At 45.1% G+C, this 21684-nt stretch overlaps 1 protein-coding gene across 1 annotated transcript; it reads left to right on the top strand.

Moving 5' to 3' along the window:
• Window positions 1–4610: 4610 nt before the first annotated feature.
• CYTH4 (cytohesin 4) lies at window positions 4611–21449 on the top strand (the record flags this gene model as incomplete). Its single annotated transcript, XM_079541763.1, has 13 exons — window positions 4611–4629; window positions 9770–9852; window positions 12038–12138; window positions 12381–12447; window positions 15474–15592; window positions 15970–16050; window positions 16712–16824; window positions 17387–17535; window positions 18978–19089; window positions 19609–19685; window positions 20027–20098; window positions 20918–21072; window positions 21377–21449. 13 exons carry the CDS (start codon window positions 4611–4613, stop codon window positions 21447–21449), a joined length of 1221 nt encoding a protein of 406 aa, XP_079397889.1.
• Window positions 21450–21684: the final 235 nt, after the last annotated feature.

Raw genomic sequence — 21684 nt, forward strand, 5'->3', positions numbered from 1 at the left:
TACTAGTCTGCCTAATGTGCCATGCTTGTTGAGATGAGAACTGCTGGCACAGCTTGGATGTCCAAGTTTGAAACTCTCCCACTTCTTGCTTGCACAGTCCAGCTTTATATATTTATATATAACCACAGCTGGGAAGGATGTGCAGTGTCAGTACCAATTACTGGATCTAACCTCAGTCCACTATCAAAAGTACTACTTTCCAAGGATATGTCTCTTCCTCTCCCTGTTCCCAGTGGCTCTGGAGGCACAGGAGAAGAACTGCTTTACATGTGGGCTGGTAAGCGTGAAGGAGAGTGATAGGAGGGGCCAAAAAGGGCCAAATCTGGCCTCAATCCAATCCAAGACATACCTGGCCTGTCCTAGTCTCCTTCAGTTACTTTGATATTGTGCAGGCTCCACGATGTCCCCATTCCCTTCCAGTCTTCTTCTCTTATTGACACCACTTCTCTCGCAGTTGAGTGAACTTTGTTTGCAACTCTGGGCCAGGAGTCTCTATTCACATCTCAATTCTTTGTCTTGTTAAAATAACATCTGTCACCTGAAAAACATTCTCTGGTTCTTCCTCCAGGCTTCTGTTTCTCCAAGAAATGCATTCCTTTTTGAGACATGCCCTTGATCTGATCCGGGTTATTCTTTTCCCAGATGTTGCTGTTTTTTTTTTTAATGTATAGTCCACAGGTTTCTCTAGAAGGAGAAACATTGAAGAATCAGTGTTCAGAAAGCCCACATCTTGAACGTAGGTATCTTTCAGCACAGGCTGATTTTTGCTGCTGCTTGTTAGATTTTCCTTGCTTAGCCTGTGTTTGAGCTAGGCTGTATCTATGTTGACCTTGTTGACACCAGTGGAGAACCCAGGTGCTCTGAGCCTATTGATCTGAGCTAGCTCTCATCACATTGTAAAACATCTCACTCTCATGTTCTCTAGGGTACATGTGGTATTTCTATGACTTTGAGGTATAATTGTTTTTTCCGTGTTTTTTTTCTTTCTTGTTTGTTTATCTGCTTCCTTCGTTCAACCTTCATCTCTCCTGTTCCTTCTGCCGTTGTTTTTTTTTTCCCACTTTATCTGCTCCCTTTTTTTTTTTTTTTTTTTTTTTTTTTTACTTGAAACGATGTCAGAGATGTGTTGTAGACCTTTCATGATATTTTCAGGCCATGATCACAGGAGCTGTGTTATGTACATTAAGGGCATTTCCAGATACATTGCTGACTGGGATAACATTGCTGTCCTCCTGACTTCACCATAAATATCTGTTGTCCATCTGGTATACTCAAGTATATTAACCTATCATCTGGGTCTGTTTCCCAAGATAGAAACTGGTTGTGTGCTTTAAGGTAAATCTAGAACCAGAGTGTTTTGTGTATGATGTGAATGAGCAGGGGAATAAATTTATGGAGATGGAGACATAATTACTTGCACTTTTGAAATAGATGCTCTAGGCTTAGTTCAGTAGCACAATGCTGTCTTGCTTCTTGTGCCCCTTTATGAAAACATCCCTTGCAGGTATTTCATTATTGCATGAAATCAAATTATGCAGTTTGCTAATGGTGTGTGCCTCATTCCAACTCCTTTAGCTGATATAAGTTAGAAGCATTTAAACTGTTTCAATGCCAACCACTGTTAAAATCCATAGAAATAAATTGGGAAGGGAAGGGAAGGGAAGGGAAGGGAAGGGAAGGGAAGGGAAGGGAAGGGAAGGGAAGGGAAGGGAAGGGAAGGGAAGGGAAGGGAAGGGAAGGGAAGGGAAGGGAAGGGAAGGGAAGGGAAGGGAAGGGAAGGGAAGGGAAGGGAAGGGAAGGGAAGGGAAGGGAAGGGAAGGGAAGGGAGAAATAGGATTGTTGGAAACAATCTTAAAAGATCATCTAGTCCAACTGCTTTGACACTACAGGGCTAATCAAATGTTGAAGTATATTACTGAGGGCATTATCCAAATGCCTCTGGAATGCTGGCAGGTATAAAGCATAAACCACCTCCCAGAGAAGCCTATTCCATTGTTTGACCACCTTCATGGCACAGAAATATTTCCTAAGATCCAGTCTTAACCTCCCCTGGTGCAGCTTTGTCCCATTCTCTTGTGTTTTATCACTGATGACCAGGGAGCAGAGTCCAGCACTTCTACATTTCACCTCCTCAAGAATCTGTGGAGAGCTATGAGGTTGCATCTTAGCCTAATTTTTTCCAAAATAGAGAACAAAATATCCTCAGCCTCTCCTCACAGGACGTGCCTTTCAGCCCTTTTACCAGGACTTTTTACCCTTCCAAGTACCTTAATATCCTTTCTATATTGTGTAGCCCGGAATGAGTAAGTAAGGTCTCAAAATAGAGTAGTCAGTGATTGCAAGCAGAAGATAGGCAAAGCTCTGGGAAGAACAAAACATCAAGGAGTTAAGATATGAAACATAAGTGAATTAGAGACACAGGTACAGGCTTTACACTGGTCTCTGCTGGAGAGGCTGAGTGTTTTTGCAGTGTACAGACGCATCCATTTTGGTGTTTGCAAGCTGCTTGTGGTTTGACCTACCACAAACACATGCATATGAACAGATCTGACCAAGTTGCCTATTTATGTCAAATGTGCTTGAGGCAATTAAATTAGCTCTTTCAAGACAGTGGCATAGGTTGGCATGTCTTATTGATGTCAGCTGAAACACTTTTTTTCTTTTTTTAATGGAAAAAAAAAAATGATGTCAATACTGGAGGCAAAATGCTGGATCCAAACCCAGTAGAGGAATTAGGACATCAGCTGTGAGGCAGTGAATTCTTTTGCGATGCAGCTTGAAATCCCAAGACAGGTTAAAACTCTTAAGTCTGGGCTCTTGGCAAGGTATGGTCCAAAGGCAGGCTTCTCATTAACTCTAAGAAGCTGTGCATGCTGACAGTTAAGGCAGACATGGGTACGATAATTCAGAAACAGTTTGCATAATAAGGCTTTCTTTCTTCTCCTGCCTTTTTTCTCTTCCAAATAAGCTGCTAGCTTCTCCTCTTAAAATACTGACCCTGACCACAGCAAGTGAGTGGTGAATCTTTTTGACTAACTCTTCCTAACAATTAAAAATTATTTGCGACCTTGTTTACAGCTGCCTATGTGAAGCCACTTGGAATTTATTTTGCCTCTTGACACAATGCCTTCAATGTTGGGATATCTCCCATTTGTTACAGAAGGTGTGTTAAAACACTTGTCCTCTCCAGTAGCAGCAGTGAACCTATAGCACAACTATGGGTAACAAACAACAAATACAAAAGACTGAGAGGAAGGGAGGGCAATCTGTGTTTTTCTCTATGAGGTTGAATGGACCTCAGCCAAGCTTTCCACAGGGCCTTTATTTACAGAAGATCTCAGACGAGGATGAATTAACAGGAACATGGGAAGGTTGTAGCTCTTCCTTTTCTAATGAGTCATAGATTTTTGATCTCACATAAATCCATTCTAAGTGGTGGCAAGTGCACATAGATGTCAGCTGGCAGTGTGTAACGCATCTGAAGGTCATCTCTTATTTTTCTACACATAAGAGGCTCTTGAAAACTGTACCCTGCTGTCTCATGGAAAGATGATACGTAGAATTCTGGGCCATTTCTCTTTCCTGCTCAAAGTCTGCGGTGAGTACAGCAACAGCTAGGAGTGCTAAGGACATAGAGTGCACAGAAGGGTGTTCCTCAATAGCTTCAGTCCTGATACAGGAGGCAAGACACATCAAGCTACATCTGATTAGATTTTTACCTTGACCCATGTATTCACCAGTCCTTTTGGCTCTGATGTGGTGCTCTCCCGTAGCCTTCTCTTTTTTTTTTTTTCTTTTCCCGCACACATTACTTTTGTCAGAAATCTACTACATACAGCAAGAATGTCGGTGTACATGGTAACCAAATACAACTAACTCAGGGGGAAGTGAGAGGAACACAGCCTTCTGAGAATATGTGGAATTGATGGGGAAAGAAAGAGCATCTCTTTGCCTCTAGTAACAGCTCTTCCAACGGCAGAAGTACTGCTGAGCCTCAGACAGGACTTCTTTTCTCCTCAGTTCACAGCTTTTTGGTGGAAGAAAGGAGTAAGACTTACAGTGGGTAGTGAGGGAGGGAAAAGGAGAAAAAAAAGCCCTTCTCCTTCAACCAACCTCTAGAATGTTCATTCATACATACTCTGCTGCAGAATTAACACAGAAAGAATGTTTCCTTTCAAATAAAACCATTTCCTGAATCAGAGGGGTTTTCTGAATCAGGATCTTCCTTTTTTTCTCCATTCACATAGGAACATCTCAGACAAAACGCTGCAGTACTGTCTCTGTGAATGTCAGTCCCCCCAGACACAAATGTGGGCTCACACATTCCCTCCAAACCTGCTGGGATGGAAGTACATTCATGGATTTGCATTTCAGAAGTAGCCAGGGAGCTTCTGTAAGGCCAGATCAGTTTGCACACAGTTTCCTTCACTGATGTGAGCTCATGCAATGTGGTCGGAGGGATGAGGCGGAGCAACAAGGCAGCCCGTCCCCCTCATGCTGCTGCGATTTTGGTCTCTAGCTCCAATTTGTTTCAGTTCTGTGAAGCATCTGAACAAGCAGAAGGCAAGGAGAAACACAGCCCTTGTGGAAAATACATTAGGACTTTCAGGATGGACTTTTGTCCTGCTGGTAAGACTTCACCATCTTTTGTTTTGTTTTCTGTGGGGGCTGTGCACAGCCTGAAATCCCAGTAGTTGGAGTGGATGCTGCAGCTAGTGTCAGGAGGAAAGAGATGGTGGAAGATCCCTGGTGGTATACAGCTAATTGCTTGTCAGCCTTGACCTGTATAATTTTACTTGCTCTCCTATAAGCCAACTCCATTCACATCAGGAGAAATTCTCGCACTGAAAATGGTCTTTGTACGGAGAATGTCTATTGCTGTGGTCCCTTGTGCCCTTGTGATCATGACCTGAGCTGCAGAAATGGCACAGGGATATTAAGAGTTTTATGTGGCACTTGGTTGAGTACCTATAATTTTTGTCTTCCTTTCATGCAGCCCTGGCACAGCTCACAAGTTCCTCAGTGGTGGTTCCCTGTGGCCTGCAGGAGACAGTTCACAGAACTTTTCATGCAGTTGGGTGTCCCAGTTTGTCCTAGCAGCTTGCTAGGCTTTTGCCATTAGAAGCCTCTCTTGCATATACACTTGTTAAAGGTGATTATAGGTGATTATACTAGGGTTCCACCACCTCCAGGTGGGCCTGCAGGGTCCCAAAATAATCTCTAGGGCAGCTGCAGATGGGGAAGATAAGTCACATCTGAAGAACTGAGAGATCTTGGGTTTTATTTTCCTAGTTTGGCAGATGGTGGATAAAGTGGTTGGTCTCCTGCAGAGAAATGGAGGCTTCTGGACAGAACTTTTTCAGCATCCTGGCTGGGGAAGCTTGATGTGTCTTTAAGTCTGAGCAAGTGCAGAGGACAGAGGAAGAGGATAGGATTTGGGCTCAATAAGCACCAGGGAAAAAAGGGATGATCTCGCAATGACTGTGCTGTGACTCATTTGTCCTGGCCAGCTCTTGTGTGTACGATGTAGAAAAGAGAGAGCTCCTAGATGGGTAAACAAGGAAAGAGCATGAAAAAACAGCATACCAGGCTTGCTTGCCAAGGAAATTGCTAGGACCTGTGGGAGCAGAGCTTTTGTGGGCATCTGGCTATGCACATTGGTGGAGGCGGTTCTCTTGAGAGCAGCTGGCCCTCACTACCTGAAAGAAATGATGGACCAAATTACTGCAGGACCAACTGGGCAGGAGGAGGCAGAATACTTCATACAGATGGTCTTTCACTCAAGCTATGCATTAACAAGCTATTTAAAATTTACACACTGTGGTAGTGCAATGGGATCCTGCTGAGGAACGATGTGAATTTGCTCAGCTTTGGCTAATGAACAGCAGAAACTCCACATCTTTCCCTCTGTAGATGGAATGTGCAAATTCTACCTGTGTGAGCTCCAGCTTAGATTTCTTCTGTCACAGGGTGGCAGAGAACTGAGAACTGAGAACTGATTGAGTGCAGGAGAGAGATAGGTTTGGCTGGAGGGAACTGGGGAACTTGATGGCTTTCTTCTACCAGTCTGGCACTAAGATTGGTGATAGTCTGCAGTGGAGACGACACAAAAGTCATATCAAAAAAGGAATGGAAATTCAGGTGAAATTCCCCTACCAGACAGCCTCAACCAGGCAGAAAGTGCCCACCAGAATGCTCAGCTCATGTGTTGCCATGTGTGGATGTGCCTAAATCCTTTAGCAGCCACACGTGTTTAAAAACCGTTTGGATGTGGCGCTCAAGGACATGAATTAGCAGAGGCTTGTTAGAGTTAGGGTACTAGGGTTAGGTTGCAGTTGGACCTGATGATCTTGAAGATCTTTTCCAACTTGAGCAATTCTATGATTCTATGATTCAGAGCCCTTCATTGCCTTGCAAATGGGCCTGTGCTGTCATACCGTGTGTGGGTAGCATGTAGATTGGTCGGTATCCATTCTACAGACACTGCCATCCGTGACAATCTTCCTCTGCTATTTCTGCAGCCCATCCTTCAGCTCTCCTATGTACTCACATCCCACTCCAAATGCTATATGCTCATGCATATATTTTCATCTGGGATTGAAGGTCTCACTTAGCATGTGGGCAGTTCTGGACAGCTGGTGTCAATGTGAAATGAGCTCAGCACCACAGTACTGTACATGAGTACTCAGACTTTGGGATAACTCCGTCCTGCCCTCCAGCTGGGGATGCTGAGGGCATCAGTCACTACAACTGAAATTGAAGTCTGTGTTTTGTTTTGAGAGGCAGCACTAAAAATACAAGGCTGGGAAATTGAGGAATGGTCAGGTCTTTGTATCTGAGAATGCTCTGAGACTGGAAAAGCAACCTAAAGAGCAGGTGAGAGTCCCGCGTGTGCTATGCTCATGTGCTGTCCTTTCAACATCTGCTCTCTGAAAATAAATTCCAAGCAGCAACTTCAAGTCCTTTCTGTAGAGGATGCCAGCTGATATCGACATAGTGAGCTGTTCATGGGCCAGCAGAGTTTGGTTTGGGTGATAGCATTCTCCTGAAAGCTGTGGGTGTTTTTATTTGCACCTGTGGGTACTCTTCATCAGTGTGAAATTTCCCATGTGCAGAGAACCCTGAAAAGGGCTACGCTTCATCTGTGCCATGATCTAGTCCTAGAAAGAAGTGGAACTTACTGGTACTGAGGACTTTGATGACACTGAAGCCATTCCTCAGTGTTCTGGTGCAGGGCTGAATTCCCTCTGCTTTGCACAGTTTGGGAGTGAGCAAACTGTTTTGCTCAGAACCTCCCTCTCCAGTTGGTGTGGCTCATTTTGAAAGTGGAGAAGGAAGGAGAGGCAAAGCAGTCTGCTCCTGTTCTCTGCTTCTCGCCCAGCTGCCTCTGCAGTTTTCTGTGCCTTGCTGCGGACAGTTCCCCAAACGAGCTTTTTGCATTCACTTCCCCTAATTATAGACCCCGATGCATGCAGTAATCTTGATGAAGAGCCTCAAAATAACCTTGAGCGGTGTTAAGCCTCCTGTTAGGGAGCAGAGTAGCATACAGGAACTGAACTCAGAATTATTTTCTGAAGAAATCAGAGACTTAGTTTAGGAAACTTAGAAAACCTTACAAGGACCTTTTCTGCACTTTAGTCTAAATTGCCCTGAAATTTTTCTCCATGTGCTATTTTCCTTTCTATTTCGCCCTTTCCTGTTTATCCATGACTTGATTCCCTCCCCTTCTCCATGACTCACATGCATTTTCTCCTCCGACGTAGTGTTTCCCACATGTTTCTCACTCTAACACACTGGGCAGGTGAATCACTTGGGACATGAGATTTTCAGATGTTCAGGAGGAAGGGAGATAGAGATATTTACAGTGTCTGTGGGGGTCGTGTGGGTGAGATGATGCCCTCTGGGAGCCTCAGGTCTCTTTGAGATGCGTTAGGCTGCTTCAGTAGATGTGGAACAACTGAAGCAAAGCAACCAGACACCACAGTCTTTGCGCGTGGGGTGGGGGAAAGGGAGGTTCCTCAGGTAAGTCCTGCTGCAGTAATACAGCACAAAGGGTCTGAATGAGAATTTGCCAAATAATCACCCCAGTGATTCCATAATTATCAGACCCTGCAGAGGTGAAGGAGATAAAGCTGGAGAGGCTGAATCTGGCATCATCTCCTGCAGGCTCAAGAGCTGTGGGAGGCAGCTGAAAGCCCAAGCTCTGCTCACAGGCAGGGCTGACATTCAAGGGGAAGTCAGCAGCCCGCCTAACAAGCAGCAAAGCCACTGAATGGGGGATTAGGTTTTTTACCCTCTCACATTCAGGTTTGTCTGTCTCAAGCTGCTGGGTTCCACAGGTTTTCCTGCCCTCTTGACTGGCCTCAGCGATAGTCAGCTTCTTTCAGCTCCTCATGAGGGCTCTTTGCAGATCTGGGAGGGGAAATGGGCAGTTCCTATTCCTGTCTTCGTGCTGGCTGCTGGCCCAGTGCTTTCCCCTCAGAGGTGCAGTGGCCTGTCCCCATGGCTGCAGGACGGATGGGGAACAGCCTTGTGTGACAGCACATGGAAACCCAGACAGACAAAGGATGGGGGATGTCCATGCTTGGGGAAGGCAGGTTTATCTGAGCCATTGTGGACATGGCAGGAAAGAACCACACGGACTCCAAGATGACTTTGTCCTCTTTTCCTTTTTTCTGTCTTATCTTGTTCCTACCCCTTTTTCCCCACTCATATTTATAGCATTTGTTTTTCATGTGAGTGCCACACTAAGACAATTTCCAAGACAGTTGGTGCCACTTCCCCGTTTTCCAGGAAGATGAGAGGCCCAGGGGATTTTGGCTTATGAAACAGCAGGGCAGGGTGTTCCAATAACCTAATGTGACTTCCTGGGAAAGCTTTATTTCTCTGTGTGTAGGATCCTCACTGCAAGTTGTGCACTGAGCTCCCAGCAGCATCACTGCCCTCAGTCTGTGTGTGTCCCCTATATTTTCCTGGGGCTTACCATCTGCTGTGCTTCTCTGTGGCTTCAGCCTCCTCGTTCTCCTTGCTGAAGAGGCTCTGTTTCATCACGATTATATTTAGCAGCAGTGCTGTCACCCCAATTCTTCTAGGCCTTTTATGAATCATGTTGTGGTCTCTTAGGCTCTGTTATCTGTTTGACTTCCTGTGCATTACAAGGAAGCCTGTTCGCATTTCTATATTGTCTGTAATCCACAGGGGGGAGGAGGGCAGAATAACAGCCTCCCGCAGATGCTTCTTCTTCAGCAAGGCTTTCATCCCCTAGACCCTGTCCTCAGACTTGAAAGTCCTTGATTCTCTTTCTTGAGCCGTTTTTGATTCTAACTGTGGTGGGTCAATCAATGAAGCTAGTGTTTCTTCATGGGAGGTTTGGATGTAGATGGACTATTTAGGTCACAGCTTTCTTGTGCAAGAGGTCTTGTACATTGAGGTGACTGACACAAAAACCACCAAAGAGCATTTGGTAAAGGCTCTTTGTTGCGCTTGCAGTGAGTAAACCGGGTTGTGTAGGCAGGTGGGTTGCTGCAAGGTTAGATCAGAGGGCTGCTAGCAGAGAAGCTGGCTGTGAGGCAGGGTATAGGGGGCTGCTGCTGGCTCTGGACCGAGAATCATTTGCAAGACAAAGCTCAGGTTCAGTGGTTACAACAGCAGGGAGCATAGATGCAGGAGCACAGATATCAAAGCTGCTGAGGCACTGAGAGATTGAGGCAGCTTTTCCTGTGATATGTTGGCATCAACTATTCTCATAGGCACCTGTTTGCTCTTCCAGGGTCATCTGACCTGAGTGAGGCTGAAGAGGCTGAAATAGAGACAATAAGGCAGCACAGAGAGGAGCTCTTGGAGGACATTAAGGTAAGAACTATCCTGTTCCTTCCATCGTGCCTAGCCTTCTCAGAGCTGTCTTCACCAAGGAATCTCTGCACATAACAGTCCTGGCCATGCAGAAGTGCTTCTGCACAGGGCATATTGCTCTGTCATGATCCAACTTGAATTCTAAGCTTCAGTCTGCCCTGACATACTTGTCACCTGCACTCATCCAACCTGTGATACTCTCTGCTGCGGGACTCATCAAGCAACATAATGGGGTATTTGAGAAAGGGTTGGCAGTTCATTAACAGGGATTGCATATTTAGGGTAAAGGAAAGAAATATGACTTTACTAAGTCATACAGTCAAGGATTTGACTCAGCATTTACGGCTATTTTGAATTATCAGTCACCTTACCAGTTCTCTGATGCATCCCTCTGTGATTTTTAAATTTTTTGTTCTTTGTGTGGACCTTGCCAAGTCACTTTTGAAAGGTGTGATGGAAGGACCTTCAACACAAACCTCCGTAGCTGAATTTGCTTTTCTTCTTTTCCTTTAGCGGACTCAAACACTACTTCATTGACTCCTGAAGAGCCTGAAAATGACAAACTGAAAATCAGTTAGTAATATCACATCATATCCACGTCATGCATGGTGGTGGACAGCTTTTTCTCTTCTACACTATCATCTTGCACTGATTTTTCCACAACATGAGGAGATCCAGACTCCTAGGGAATGACTGAAGTATTTCTTCATATAAAGAATTAAACCAAATTATCTGTGACTTCTCACACTTGCAGACTTAGCATCCCTGCTGCAAAAACAGAAAGGCATCATGTATCTTCTTCGAGAGTCTGTGGATGCACGTGCATGTAGTTTGCTTGTGCAGTTTTCATCTTTTCAGTTTTCAGGATGGGCAATGGGCACTGTGGGAGACAGGATATTTGAACACAAATCCTACATTTTTTTTAACCTACTCTGGGCACAAGAAGAGGTACTAGACTACATTGACCCTCATTCTAAAACCCACAGCCATTAACTAATAGGGTTGTCCAGTGGAGCAGAATGAATTAAGGTGAAAGTGCAGCTAGAAATAGAACTTTTTTTTACCAGGTGGATTTCTTCATTAACTATTTAGCAATACTCTTTATCAAACAGACTTGAAGGGTGGTGCTGTCTGGGAGAGAGAGAAGTAATGAGGCTGAATTTCATCTTACTGTTATAGAGAGAAACACAACAAAAAAACGCAATCATTTGAAATTCAGGAGATACGATCACAGCTTTGTAACATTTGTGCAATACCTGAAGCTTATTAAGGAACGCTTTCAACTCTGGCAGACTGATGAAACAAAATGGAATGAAAGTAAAAGCAAACCTTTAAAGCTGTGGGATATTAGAGAACTTCACAGTTTCTGTACCAAGATTCATATCATAGCTGCATCCTCACTCCTAGCTGAGGCCAGATTAGTCACACAGCCCTTCTTTCCATGCCTATTTAGTTTGCTAAAGAAATAAATCGAGAGATTCCTGGAAGAGGCATGTAAAGAAGCACTCTTGCTCTGAAGGGAACCCAAAATGCAGAAGGAAAACAAGGAGATGCACAGATCTTGGTTTCCTTGGTAACACAGAACATCCAGCCAAGAAGGCTACCATTTCTCATGGATCTAAAGGAAACATTTGTCTCTTAAAATTTTTTTTTGTCCTCCTCTCTTCTTTCTCCATCTAAAGACAAATATCCACTCACTGGTATTGAGTGACAGGAGCATTAGAAAGTATATTTCTCAGATCCACTATATTTACTTCAGATCCACACTGACCTCCCAGTTACTGGTTCCATTTCCTCTGCCCTGGATGTGTAGCCGGGCTGTGCAAAGCAAAATCTAGAAGAAAATATGTGCAGTGGAGGGAGTGTCATATCTGACATTGTTTGAAGAACTAAAATCAATACTGGGATAAGTTCTCTGATTCCTCCAAGCTGACTGAGCTTGATTTTCCAGCCCTCAATGACAACAGACACAAGAATATCCTCTGCCCTTCTCTCCTATTTCTTTCAGCTGAATTCCAGTTTGGATGGGCAAAATCACCTTAGAGCGATGCATATTTCACAGAAATCCTTGACTAGTTCTGAACAGCTGGCCTTTTCTTATGATGGAGGGATGAAAGAAGACAGGATTTGTACATCTGCTGTTTTTCCCTTCTCTGCCTTCACCCTCTTGATATTTCTTTTGCAGAAGCTGAAAGAAGAGATTGCACAAGTGTTTGCAGAGATTGAGGGCTTCCAAAATGCAGAGGAGAGGCAAGAGGCAGACCAGAACCCTGGTGAGAGGACCAGGTAAGTGAGGCTAGTAAGTATTCCTTTGTTTCCAAAACCTCCCTTAGTGTTGGGAAAACAGGAGCACTAATGGAATTTGTATCACAACAAAGGCAGGAAAATGAGGCCTGGAATGTCCTTCTGTCCCCTGAGATTTCTCCCTGAACAGACGCCCTCCCTTGATATCTGAGTTGCCTTGTGAGCGTTCTAAGTGAAACATGGCCCTGTATTCTAAGTTTGGCTTTTCTTCTTTTTGTTTGTAGCAAACTATCACAGAGGGATAAACTTCTGTCTGTGGGTCGGAAGAAATTCAACATGGATCCTGAAAAGGTAGGATCTGATCATTCCAAATTTGAGGATAAAGCTGTGAGGAAGTATTTCTGTTGAGTACTGGTCCCACCCATGTCAAGGGAGCTATTTCCATGGACTGTGGGGCTGGTTTCCTACCTTACTAAGGCTCTAGTCAGAAGACTAGAACTCCTTTCCTATTTCTGAAGTATTCTGATAAGATCAATCTGTATTGCCTCCCCACATCACGTGTCTATAGGGGCCTATAGAGAATTTCGTTAGATACAAACCAAAACTAAGGGAAATAAAAGGCGGACAGCTTAACACTGTCAGTGTGTCAAGAGAGCTAAGCTTTCTTCAGTCCACCTCTTCTTGCTTGTGTGACGGTCAGAATTCATAGAATCATAGCATCATTAAGGCTGGAAAAGACCTCTAAGATGGTCTAGTCCAGCCATCCCCCTGTCACTAATATTACCCACTAAACCATGTCCCTAAGTACCATATCTACTCTTTTCCTAAACACCTCTAGGGACAGTGACTCCACCACCTCCCTCTCAGCGCAGCCTATTCCAGCTGCAGCACCACTCTTGAGAAGAAATTCCTCTTAATATCCAACCTGAATCTCCCCTGGCACAAACTGAGGCCATTACTTCTCATTGTATCCCTATTATGAGGAAGAAAAGGCTGATCTCCACCTTGCCACAACCTCCTTCCAGGTCATTGTAGAGAGTTATAAGATTTCCCTTGAGCCTCCTCTTCTCCAGACTGAACATCCCCAGTTCCTCCAGCCGCTCCCCATCAGACTTGTGCTCCAGACCCCTCACAGCTCTGCTGCCCTTCTCTGGACACACTCCAGGGCCTCCATGTCTTTCTTTAGTCAGGGGCCCAGAACTGAGCACAGCACTCAAAGTGCAGCCTCACCAGAGCTGAGCACAGAGGGACGGTCATGTTCCTGCTCCTGCTGGCTGCACTACTTCTGATACAAGCCAGGATGCTGTTGGCCTTCTTGGCCACCTGGGCACACTGCTGGCTCATGTTTGACCATCTGTTGATTAATACCCCCAGATCCTTTTCCACCACTCAGCTTGGTCTTGTGGAAGCTCCTACAGTTGGTCTCAGCTCATCAATCTAGACTATTGAGATCCCTCTGAAGGGCCATCCTACCCTCGGGCAGATCAACACTTCTGCCCAACTCGGTGTCATCTGCAAATTTACTCAATCCTCTCATCCAGATTGTCAGTTAAGATATTAAATAGGACAGGCCCCAGTACCGACCTTTGGGGAACACCACTACTGACCAATCACCAGCTGGATTTAACTCCATTCACCACCACTTTCTGGGCCCAGCCATCCATTCGGGTTTTTACCCAGTGAAGATTACACCTGTCCAAGCCACAGGCTGCCAGCTGCTTTTAAGGAAAAACCACAGTCTGCATTGAACAATTGTTCATTGTAGGCTAACTGCAGCTATCATCTTGGATGGCTGCTGGTCTGAGTGACAGCTTTACATGCCTCCCTGCTGAGACCATGAAGATGTCTTCCCCAGTGTCTACACTGCATCTGACGTGCATGCCAGCCTCTGGACATCCCTCTGCCAGTGGGAGCTGTCTTTGAGCACTGATAACAGTACACACAGATCATGTGAGAGCGGATTCTCTTTTTGTCTTTCTGTCTGACCTTGGTTTGAGGCCCCAGAGGCATCTCTTGCTATGGCACTTTGCCATGACATGCAGAAATGCCTGAACTAATCCTGACCCCAAACCGTTTTAGCATTATTAGTTCAATGCTGATCAGCCTGGTCAAACTGCTGTACTATGTTCCTATATTGATTTTAGTTTAGAACAGGCACACACAGATCTCTGTTTATTGCTTCCCTTTTGGTACAAACTGGAGTCTTGTAGGTCTTGCAATGCAGGGAACTTTCTTTGTCCCTGCTGAGGTTATGTTTCATCTAGGCAATGTTGATGAAATGAGTTCCCATCTCCAAGCGCTCAGGGTAAATTCCTGAGGCTACGGGAGGTAAACACTAGAAATACAGCTGAACAAAATCTTCTGGGAGAAACATTCTAGTCTGAGAAATGGAGCTCCACCATCACTGCAATAATTTGCAAAATTGAATTGATCTAACTGAAATTTCATCTGGGGAAAAAGGAAGGAAAATAGCGTGGAGAAATCTCTCAAATATTTCAATTTCTTCCTTTGGAACTGATTTTTCTTTGGGGCATTTTAGAAATATTTTCTTATATATCGCAAGACAAAGTGAACTGATTCTGTTGAAGCAGAACATTTTGATATTTCTAAAACAATGTTCATTCCTTTACTGTATTTTCTGAGGAGAATTACAGTGTGGTCTGAAGAATTGCAGTGTTTCTAGATAGTGCTCTTAAGCTGAACAACCGCTCAAATTTCAATGACTTTGGAAATGATGGAATTCTCTCTAAAAATAAAATATTGGCTGTTTGCACAACCTGATTCTGACTCTCTATCTTCCTTAAAGAACACACTCCATCCTTGTTGGCTTGGGAGAATGGAGTTTACCAGATTGCTGACTTTTCTGTTCTGTGGCCTGCAAAAAACTTCAGGAAAACGACAGTCTCAGGCCTACGTTTTTGCCTGAATACTTTTTTCAATAATACTTTTTGCTTATTTATTTTCAAACAATTTTTTTTCTTTAAGTTTCTTTGGTTAAACCTGGCTTTTAGGAGCAGAACTCTAAGATATTTTGACCAAGAATATTAAAAAGAACCCTTTTGACTTTACTTTAAATATACATGGCTGTTTGAACTTTTGAGCTACACTGCCCTTTTCTGTTTGCTTGAATTTCCAGTTCAGTGAAACATTTGTCCAAGTTTGGGGATGAAATGAGCATGATACCAGCCCATCACAGTAGATAAGAATGGTGGGAATAAGAAGGAGAACATGACTGTGTTCTCCCATGGAGGGGCTGAGGAATAACAGGAGACAATGCTAACAAAGCCAATTAAGTCTGACATTAGAATATTAAAGTTCTAATTTCACAACAACACAAAGATCTGTCTTACTTTGCTGTCTTGCTTGTCCTCCTCCAGGGGATCCAGTACCTGATTGAGCAGCAACTATTGTCCTCAGACCTGCAGGAGATTGCCAAATTCCTCCACAAGGGTGAAGGCTTGAACAAGACAGCCATTGGCGATTACTTGGGTAGGAGGTAAGAAACCAGCTGTGATAAAGAGGTCCTTTGGATGCCCTGTTCTGCATAATCCCTCTCAGCCACCATTTTAGATGACCCTTGGCAGATGCTGAGACTGAACATGACCTCACACTACAGTGGGCTGGGTGAGCAGTGGACACTGGGAGATGTCCTTTAGAGTGTGGCTGAGGTTGGCTCCATGGGTTATCTGTCTTTCCATCTATACTGGAGTCAGTCTTCTCAGACAAGAGTGGTGCCCATGCATCTTGGTTTCTTGCTAGTTGAGGGGAAAGGGAGTCTGGGAGGGAGTAAGATGTGTGTGATCACACCAAGGAGCATCCAAATAGAGCAGGGACACAGCTCTCTACTGACCTTTTCCCTTTCTCCTCTCCCAGAGACTCCAAAAACATTCAGATTCTCCAAGCCTTTGTGGCATGTCACCAGTTTGCCAACCTCAACCTGGTGCAAGCACTAAGGTGAGTGTTCAAGAAGTAAGAAATGGAGCAGGAGCCTGTTCAGCCACTGGGTCTTACCACCTAGAGAGGTCATGAAAGCCCCAGTGAGATGAGATTGGGTTTCCCAAGGCTATGCTGTGCGTGTTGGCTCTACGCTGCTTTTCTATGAATTGTAAACACACCTTTCTTCGGTGGACCTCTTTCATGGTATTCTGAATGGACTAGCCTCATGCAGAGAAGATGGGGATAGCAAGGTGGGTTGTTGTGATTTCAGTGGAGGGTAGGGACAGGGTAGGTTATTTTTTGTACTAGGAAATACATTAGCTCACGGTGCCCATTATGTCTGTGACAAAGTGATTCTGTCCTGGAGCATCTTGTTCTCTTTAGGCAGGCCTTCTGGCAGGGCTCTCTCTTCAGGTCCCTGATATCTTGCAGAATGCTCAGTAGGGAAGAAGAGTCATGATTTACAGGATGCTTAGCTCTACTTCTTTTTAGAATGTTTAAGGGTGAGCCTAGGAAATTTTTAGAGAAAGGAGCAGATCTCCTGCTTGATGTGCTGCATTGTTTTCCTGCTGTGATGAGACAACTTCCTTTATTTCCATGGTGTCCCACGGGCTGAGGGAAAGGATAAGTATTCCTTGTACACAATCTGACTAACTCTCTGGCATGCTACTCCTGCTAGACAGTTCCTATGGAGCTTCCGGCTGCCTGGGGAAGCACAGAAAATTGATCGCATGATGGAGGCCTTTGCCAACTGGTACTGCAAGTGTAACCCAGGAGTATTCCAGTCCACAGGTATTTATAGTGAGAAGAAGGCCTATAAAGCAAAGAACCTCTGTGTGTTAGAGAGAGGAACCTTCTTTTCCCAATCACAGGGCATAGAAAGCATCCTGTGAAAGTAAGGATGCTGTCTTTCATGTTCTCTTACCTGAAGCTAAAGGAGGCAGACCAGAACTTTTTGACAGGCTGATGGTCTTCTGTCCTCTTTCTTCTAGTGTACTCCAGCCCGTCCCAACAGGGAGCAGGCTTGAGAAGTGCTCCCAGCCCCACGTGAAACATACCTCCTTGCATCATGGGTACCACTTACAAGCATGGGTCTGTAGAAACTTGCTAGCAAAGCTTTTACCTGACCAGGTCTGCCCAAATTGCCTACTAGGGAATCATATCCATCACAGGAGATCAACTCTCCTCAAGTCCTGTCTGCCTCTCTTACACCAGGTAGAGGGGAGACCTCCTCCTAAATCCGGGAGGTTGAAGCTGTTCACTAGCAACTGGAAGACTAGTCACCTGTTAGCATGTGGATTATCTGCTCTCTAAGAAAAACGCCATCAGTCCTGGTTTTCTTTCTCATTGACAGATACATGTTATATACTCTCCTTCTCCATTATCATGCTTAACACCAGCCTGCACAACCCTAATGTGAAAGACAAACCCCCCTTTGAAAGGTTTGTGTCCATCAACCGAGGCATCAATGATGGAGCAGACCTGCCACAAGAGCTCTTAAAGGTAAGAAAGGTTTTGATCTCCCATTTTATCGTCAATCCCTATTTTCTCTCTGGGTCAAGCTTCACCGTGAACTTAAGGTCCATTGATCTCAGTGTAATATAAGACTACTGACCTTCTGCCCTGTAAGGGGAGAGCTGCTCAAGGAAAAAGGTATAAAATGGAAGCTGGAAAACATGAAAAATGCGTTGGAGAGTGACTGCAGACATGCTTGTTGGTGAGGACATGTAGAAGGGGAGACATTCAGAGAATAGCAGTGAACAGTGGTAGCCTTCTACATAGGGGCAAGTGTAGAATCCTGCACCTGGGAAGGAATAACCACATGCATTAGTGCAGGTCAGGGGCTGACCTGCTGAAAAGGAGCTCAAGGAGAAGGACCAGTGCATCCTAGTGAACAGCAGGTTGGCCAGGAGCGAGCAGTGTGCCCTTGTGGCCCAGAAGGCCAATGGTGCATTACAAAGAGCATGGCCAGCAGGTAGAGGGAAGTGATCGTCCCCCTCTCCTCGGTCCTGCTGAGGCCACATCTGGAGTGTCGTGTCCAGTTCTGGGCACCCTGGTTCAAGAAAGGCAGAGAACTTCTAGAGAGAGACCAGGGGAGGGCCACCAAGATGATGAGGGGCCTAGAGTATTTCATTGGTCAGGACAACAGAGCCTGACCTCTTTTGCACAAGAATATATCTGTGCAAGTAGCACCATCAAGCCCAAAATGAATGCCAGAGGCTTTTAGAACACCTTTTCCAGCACCTTTAAAGCTCTCAGCAGTCCATACCATCTCTGATCCCAGAGGATGAAGGTGCAGAAGGGGGATGGAGGCAGGAAACACAGCCCTTATCAAAGCTGGAGCTATCAGCTTCCCAGGGGCTCAGCAGGCACAGGGCCATAGAATCGTAGAATCATCTAGTTTGGAAAATACCTTCAAGATCATCAGCTCCAAATGCCTGGGTTCTGTGAAATACATCTCCTTAAGGTTATGCAGATGCATGTGTTGGTCTTTGCATGCAAGTTCTCAGCAGAGTGTTTGGTTATTGGATGGTACACCACCAACCAGGGCCTAAATGGGGCTGCAGTCACTGTCACCCCCCTCCCACCCTCTAACTTCCTTAGTGCTACCTTGTTATACCCTCAGCAGTCACCATAGGATATGCTGTGGTCAATCACTGCTGCCAGTCCTGATGAATTACATGGTTTCCGAAATGGATTTCCTTTATTTTTTACTCAGGGTGCAGAAAAAAGCTTGCAGTCACTCTTGAAACAGTTTGAGGTGTATATTGAGGGCTGTTGAGAGCTAGTGCTCACTGTTACCTCCTTTCCGATTCTCTCACCTGCCCCTGGGTAGAGTGATGTACCAGATGGACCTGAAATGACTGTGTACAATTTTTGTCAGAAATTTGCCTTTCTTTCTGTTTATTTTCTCTTTCTCTCCTTGATCCAACGCTCTGGTGCAGAATCTGTTTGACAGCATAAAGAACGAGCCATTCTCTATACCAGAAGATGATGGAAATGATCTCACGCACACTTTCTTCAACCCTAACCGTGAGGGCTGGCTCCTGAAACTAGGTCAGTGGGAGCCTTCCTCTAACTCCTCGGGATTCCTCACCTTCATGCCTCTCTCACATCACAAATTTCCCCCAGAAACCCACTCAGGCATCCAAAACTCACCCTGGCACCAGCATCTCCATTGTCCCTCCCTCCCGTCTGGTGTGGTGGGCTGAGGCTGACACCTGCTGTTGAAACCAGCCGCCTGCTCTCTCCTCTTCTGGCCCTGCTCCTACAAGTCTCTCTGCTCAAAAAACAAAAACAAAGCAAAACAAAAAACAACCACCAGCAACAAAAAAACCCTGTTTATATATATATATATATATATATATACATCCCCTCTCCCCATCCCTAGCCTCATCACAGCAAAATCCCTCAGCATCCATCATATGGTGGTGAGTACCACTGGTACACTGGTGGTAACGACCATGGTTTTCTTCTGGGGACTGATGGCTACAGGGAGAGCGTGCATGTGTGTATGCAGAGTAGGGTTGGAGGAAGGACAGCTAAGAGTGAAACTAATGGATTTTGAACCTTTAGGAGGACGTGTGAAAACCTGGAAACGTCGTTGGTTCATTCTGACCGATAACTGCCTGTACTACTTTGAATATACCACGGTAAAGGATGAACTCTAGGTTGTGAACTTGTACTGGGTCGTTACAAGCCTCTCAGGGGCCGGGGAGGATAGGGGTTAAGACTGCCTCACACTGACAGACTGAGTTCAGACCTCCTTCCTTTCATATACCATTTCCTTGGCTGTGGTCTGGAGATAGTCTGTGCACCGAAGCTGTTGCTGGGATCTCTTGTTATCTAAGGTTCCCACAATGTAAATGTAGGGATCTCCCCAGGCACACACTGCTTTTGTTCTACAAAGGTGCACATGTTGGGGAAATCAGAGGGGTTATGGCAAAGGTGTAGGGATGATGTTTGGTGTTAATTCCTGTTTCTTTGACTGCAGGACAAGGAGCCTCTGGGTATTATTCCCCTGGAGAACCTATCAGTCCAGAAGGTGGATGACCCCAAAAAGCCAGTAAGTCTCGTTTGCTTGATATTCTGCCAATAGGAGGTTGGTGGGAAGAGAAGGTTCTCACAAGCTGGTGAAGGCTGAGGTGGCTTTGGGAAAAGGGTGTAGTGGGGAACAGCAGTTTCCCAAGCCTGCGTGTACTGTACTTCTCAAAGGGAAGGTGCCAAACTGGGTTGGAACCCACTCTAAACACAGCTGTATTTTAACAGACAACCACCAGTCTGAGAACCATCCTTTTACTGGCTTAATTGTATGTGCATACGTGTATGTTGGAAGAGTTGAGTACACAGAGCTGGCTTCTACATATACTGCAGAAAGACTCTCCATAATGAGTTACATGATGTGTACTCCAGGCAGTGCTGTGGGGTTAAGAAACTTTCAGGAAGTGACACTTTTCCTCTGTGCATCTTCCATGGAAAACCACTTTGATGAGACATGAGTTTGGGAGAAGTGCCATTTGTCTTGTGGTAGCAGACAGAAGAGAGGATGCTGTGTCTACCCAAAAGTGGAAGATATTCTCATGTGTGGAGCAGGATGACAGATGCCATAATGCATAACTATTGCTACTTCACCTCTCCATAAGACCTGTTTTTATGTCCAACCCTCACAGGAGGCATGTGCTTACCTAAGAGGGATAGCTTGAAGATCTAACTCATGGGGCGATTCTTGGGGCAGGGAAGATGAGACCCCGTAGCATTGCAAAGACAGAATGCTCTTGTCCCTTTTGAAATCTTTCTGAGCCTGTCATCTATGGCTGAAAGCAACATAGCTTCCTTGATCCCTCCTGTCATCTGCTGCAATTCCATTTTGTTCCCTTTCTGACAGAATTGCTTTGAGCTCTTCAATCCCAACTGCAAAGGGCAGAAGATCAAAGCCTGCAAAACAGATGGGGATGGGAAGGTGGTTGAAGGCAAGCACCAGTCCTATAAGATCTCTGCAGCTACACCAGCAGAACGTGATGAGTGGATTGAGGCAATAAGGTGAGGAGACCTTAACTGGAAGCCTGAGCCTGCCAAAATGTTCACACAGTTTATCTGGCTGCTGGGGAATACAGCGTGAAAAGGGGAATGAAAATAACTGTTTGTAGCCTAACAACCACTTGATGCCAAAGAGTTTCAAGGTCCCTTCTGGAGAACCTCTAGAAACAGCTTTGATCTCTCCTATTTGCACTTCTCCACTCCTACTTTTTGGTGAGCTGTTTCTCTGTGCAGATTTAGTAGGCTGCCTGTGTTGTTCTCTGGCATTAAAATTCTTGCTCTTTCTCTCATTTCTGCCTATATTCAGGACTAGCATCACACAGAATCCTTTCTATGATCTCGTCTCTGCCCGAAAGAAAAAGATCGCCAACAAAAACTGATCCCTGACCTGGTCGCTGGCAGCAGGAAGATGAAGTTGTTGGACAGCATCTCTCACGTGCTGGGCACTTTCAGGGAAGAAATTTGGGAGGATTGGCTCCTTCCCACTTGGCACGAAGATGACTGACAGGACAACTTAACAGATTTGCTTCTTCTCCTTCCAACCCAAAGGCAGAGGAGCAATCCATTGAGGACTGTCAGAGCTGTGGGCACAGCACTTCCCATGTCATAGCTCAG

This window comes from Tetrao urogallus (genome assembly GCF_951394365.1).
Source record: "Tetrao urogallus genome assembly, chromosome: 1".
Lineage (NCBI taxonomy): Eukaryota > Metazoa > Chordata > Aves > Galliformes > Phasianidae > Tetrao > Tetrao urogallus.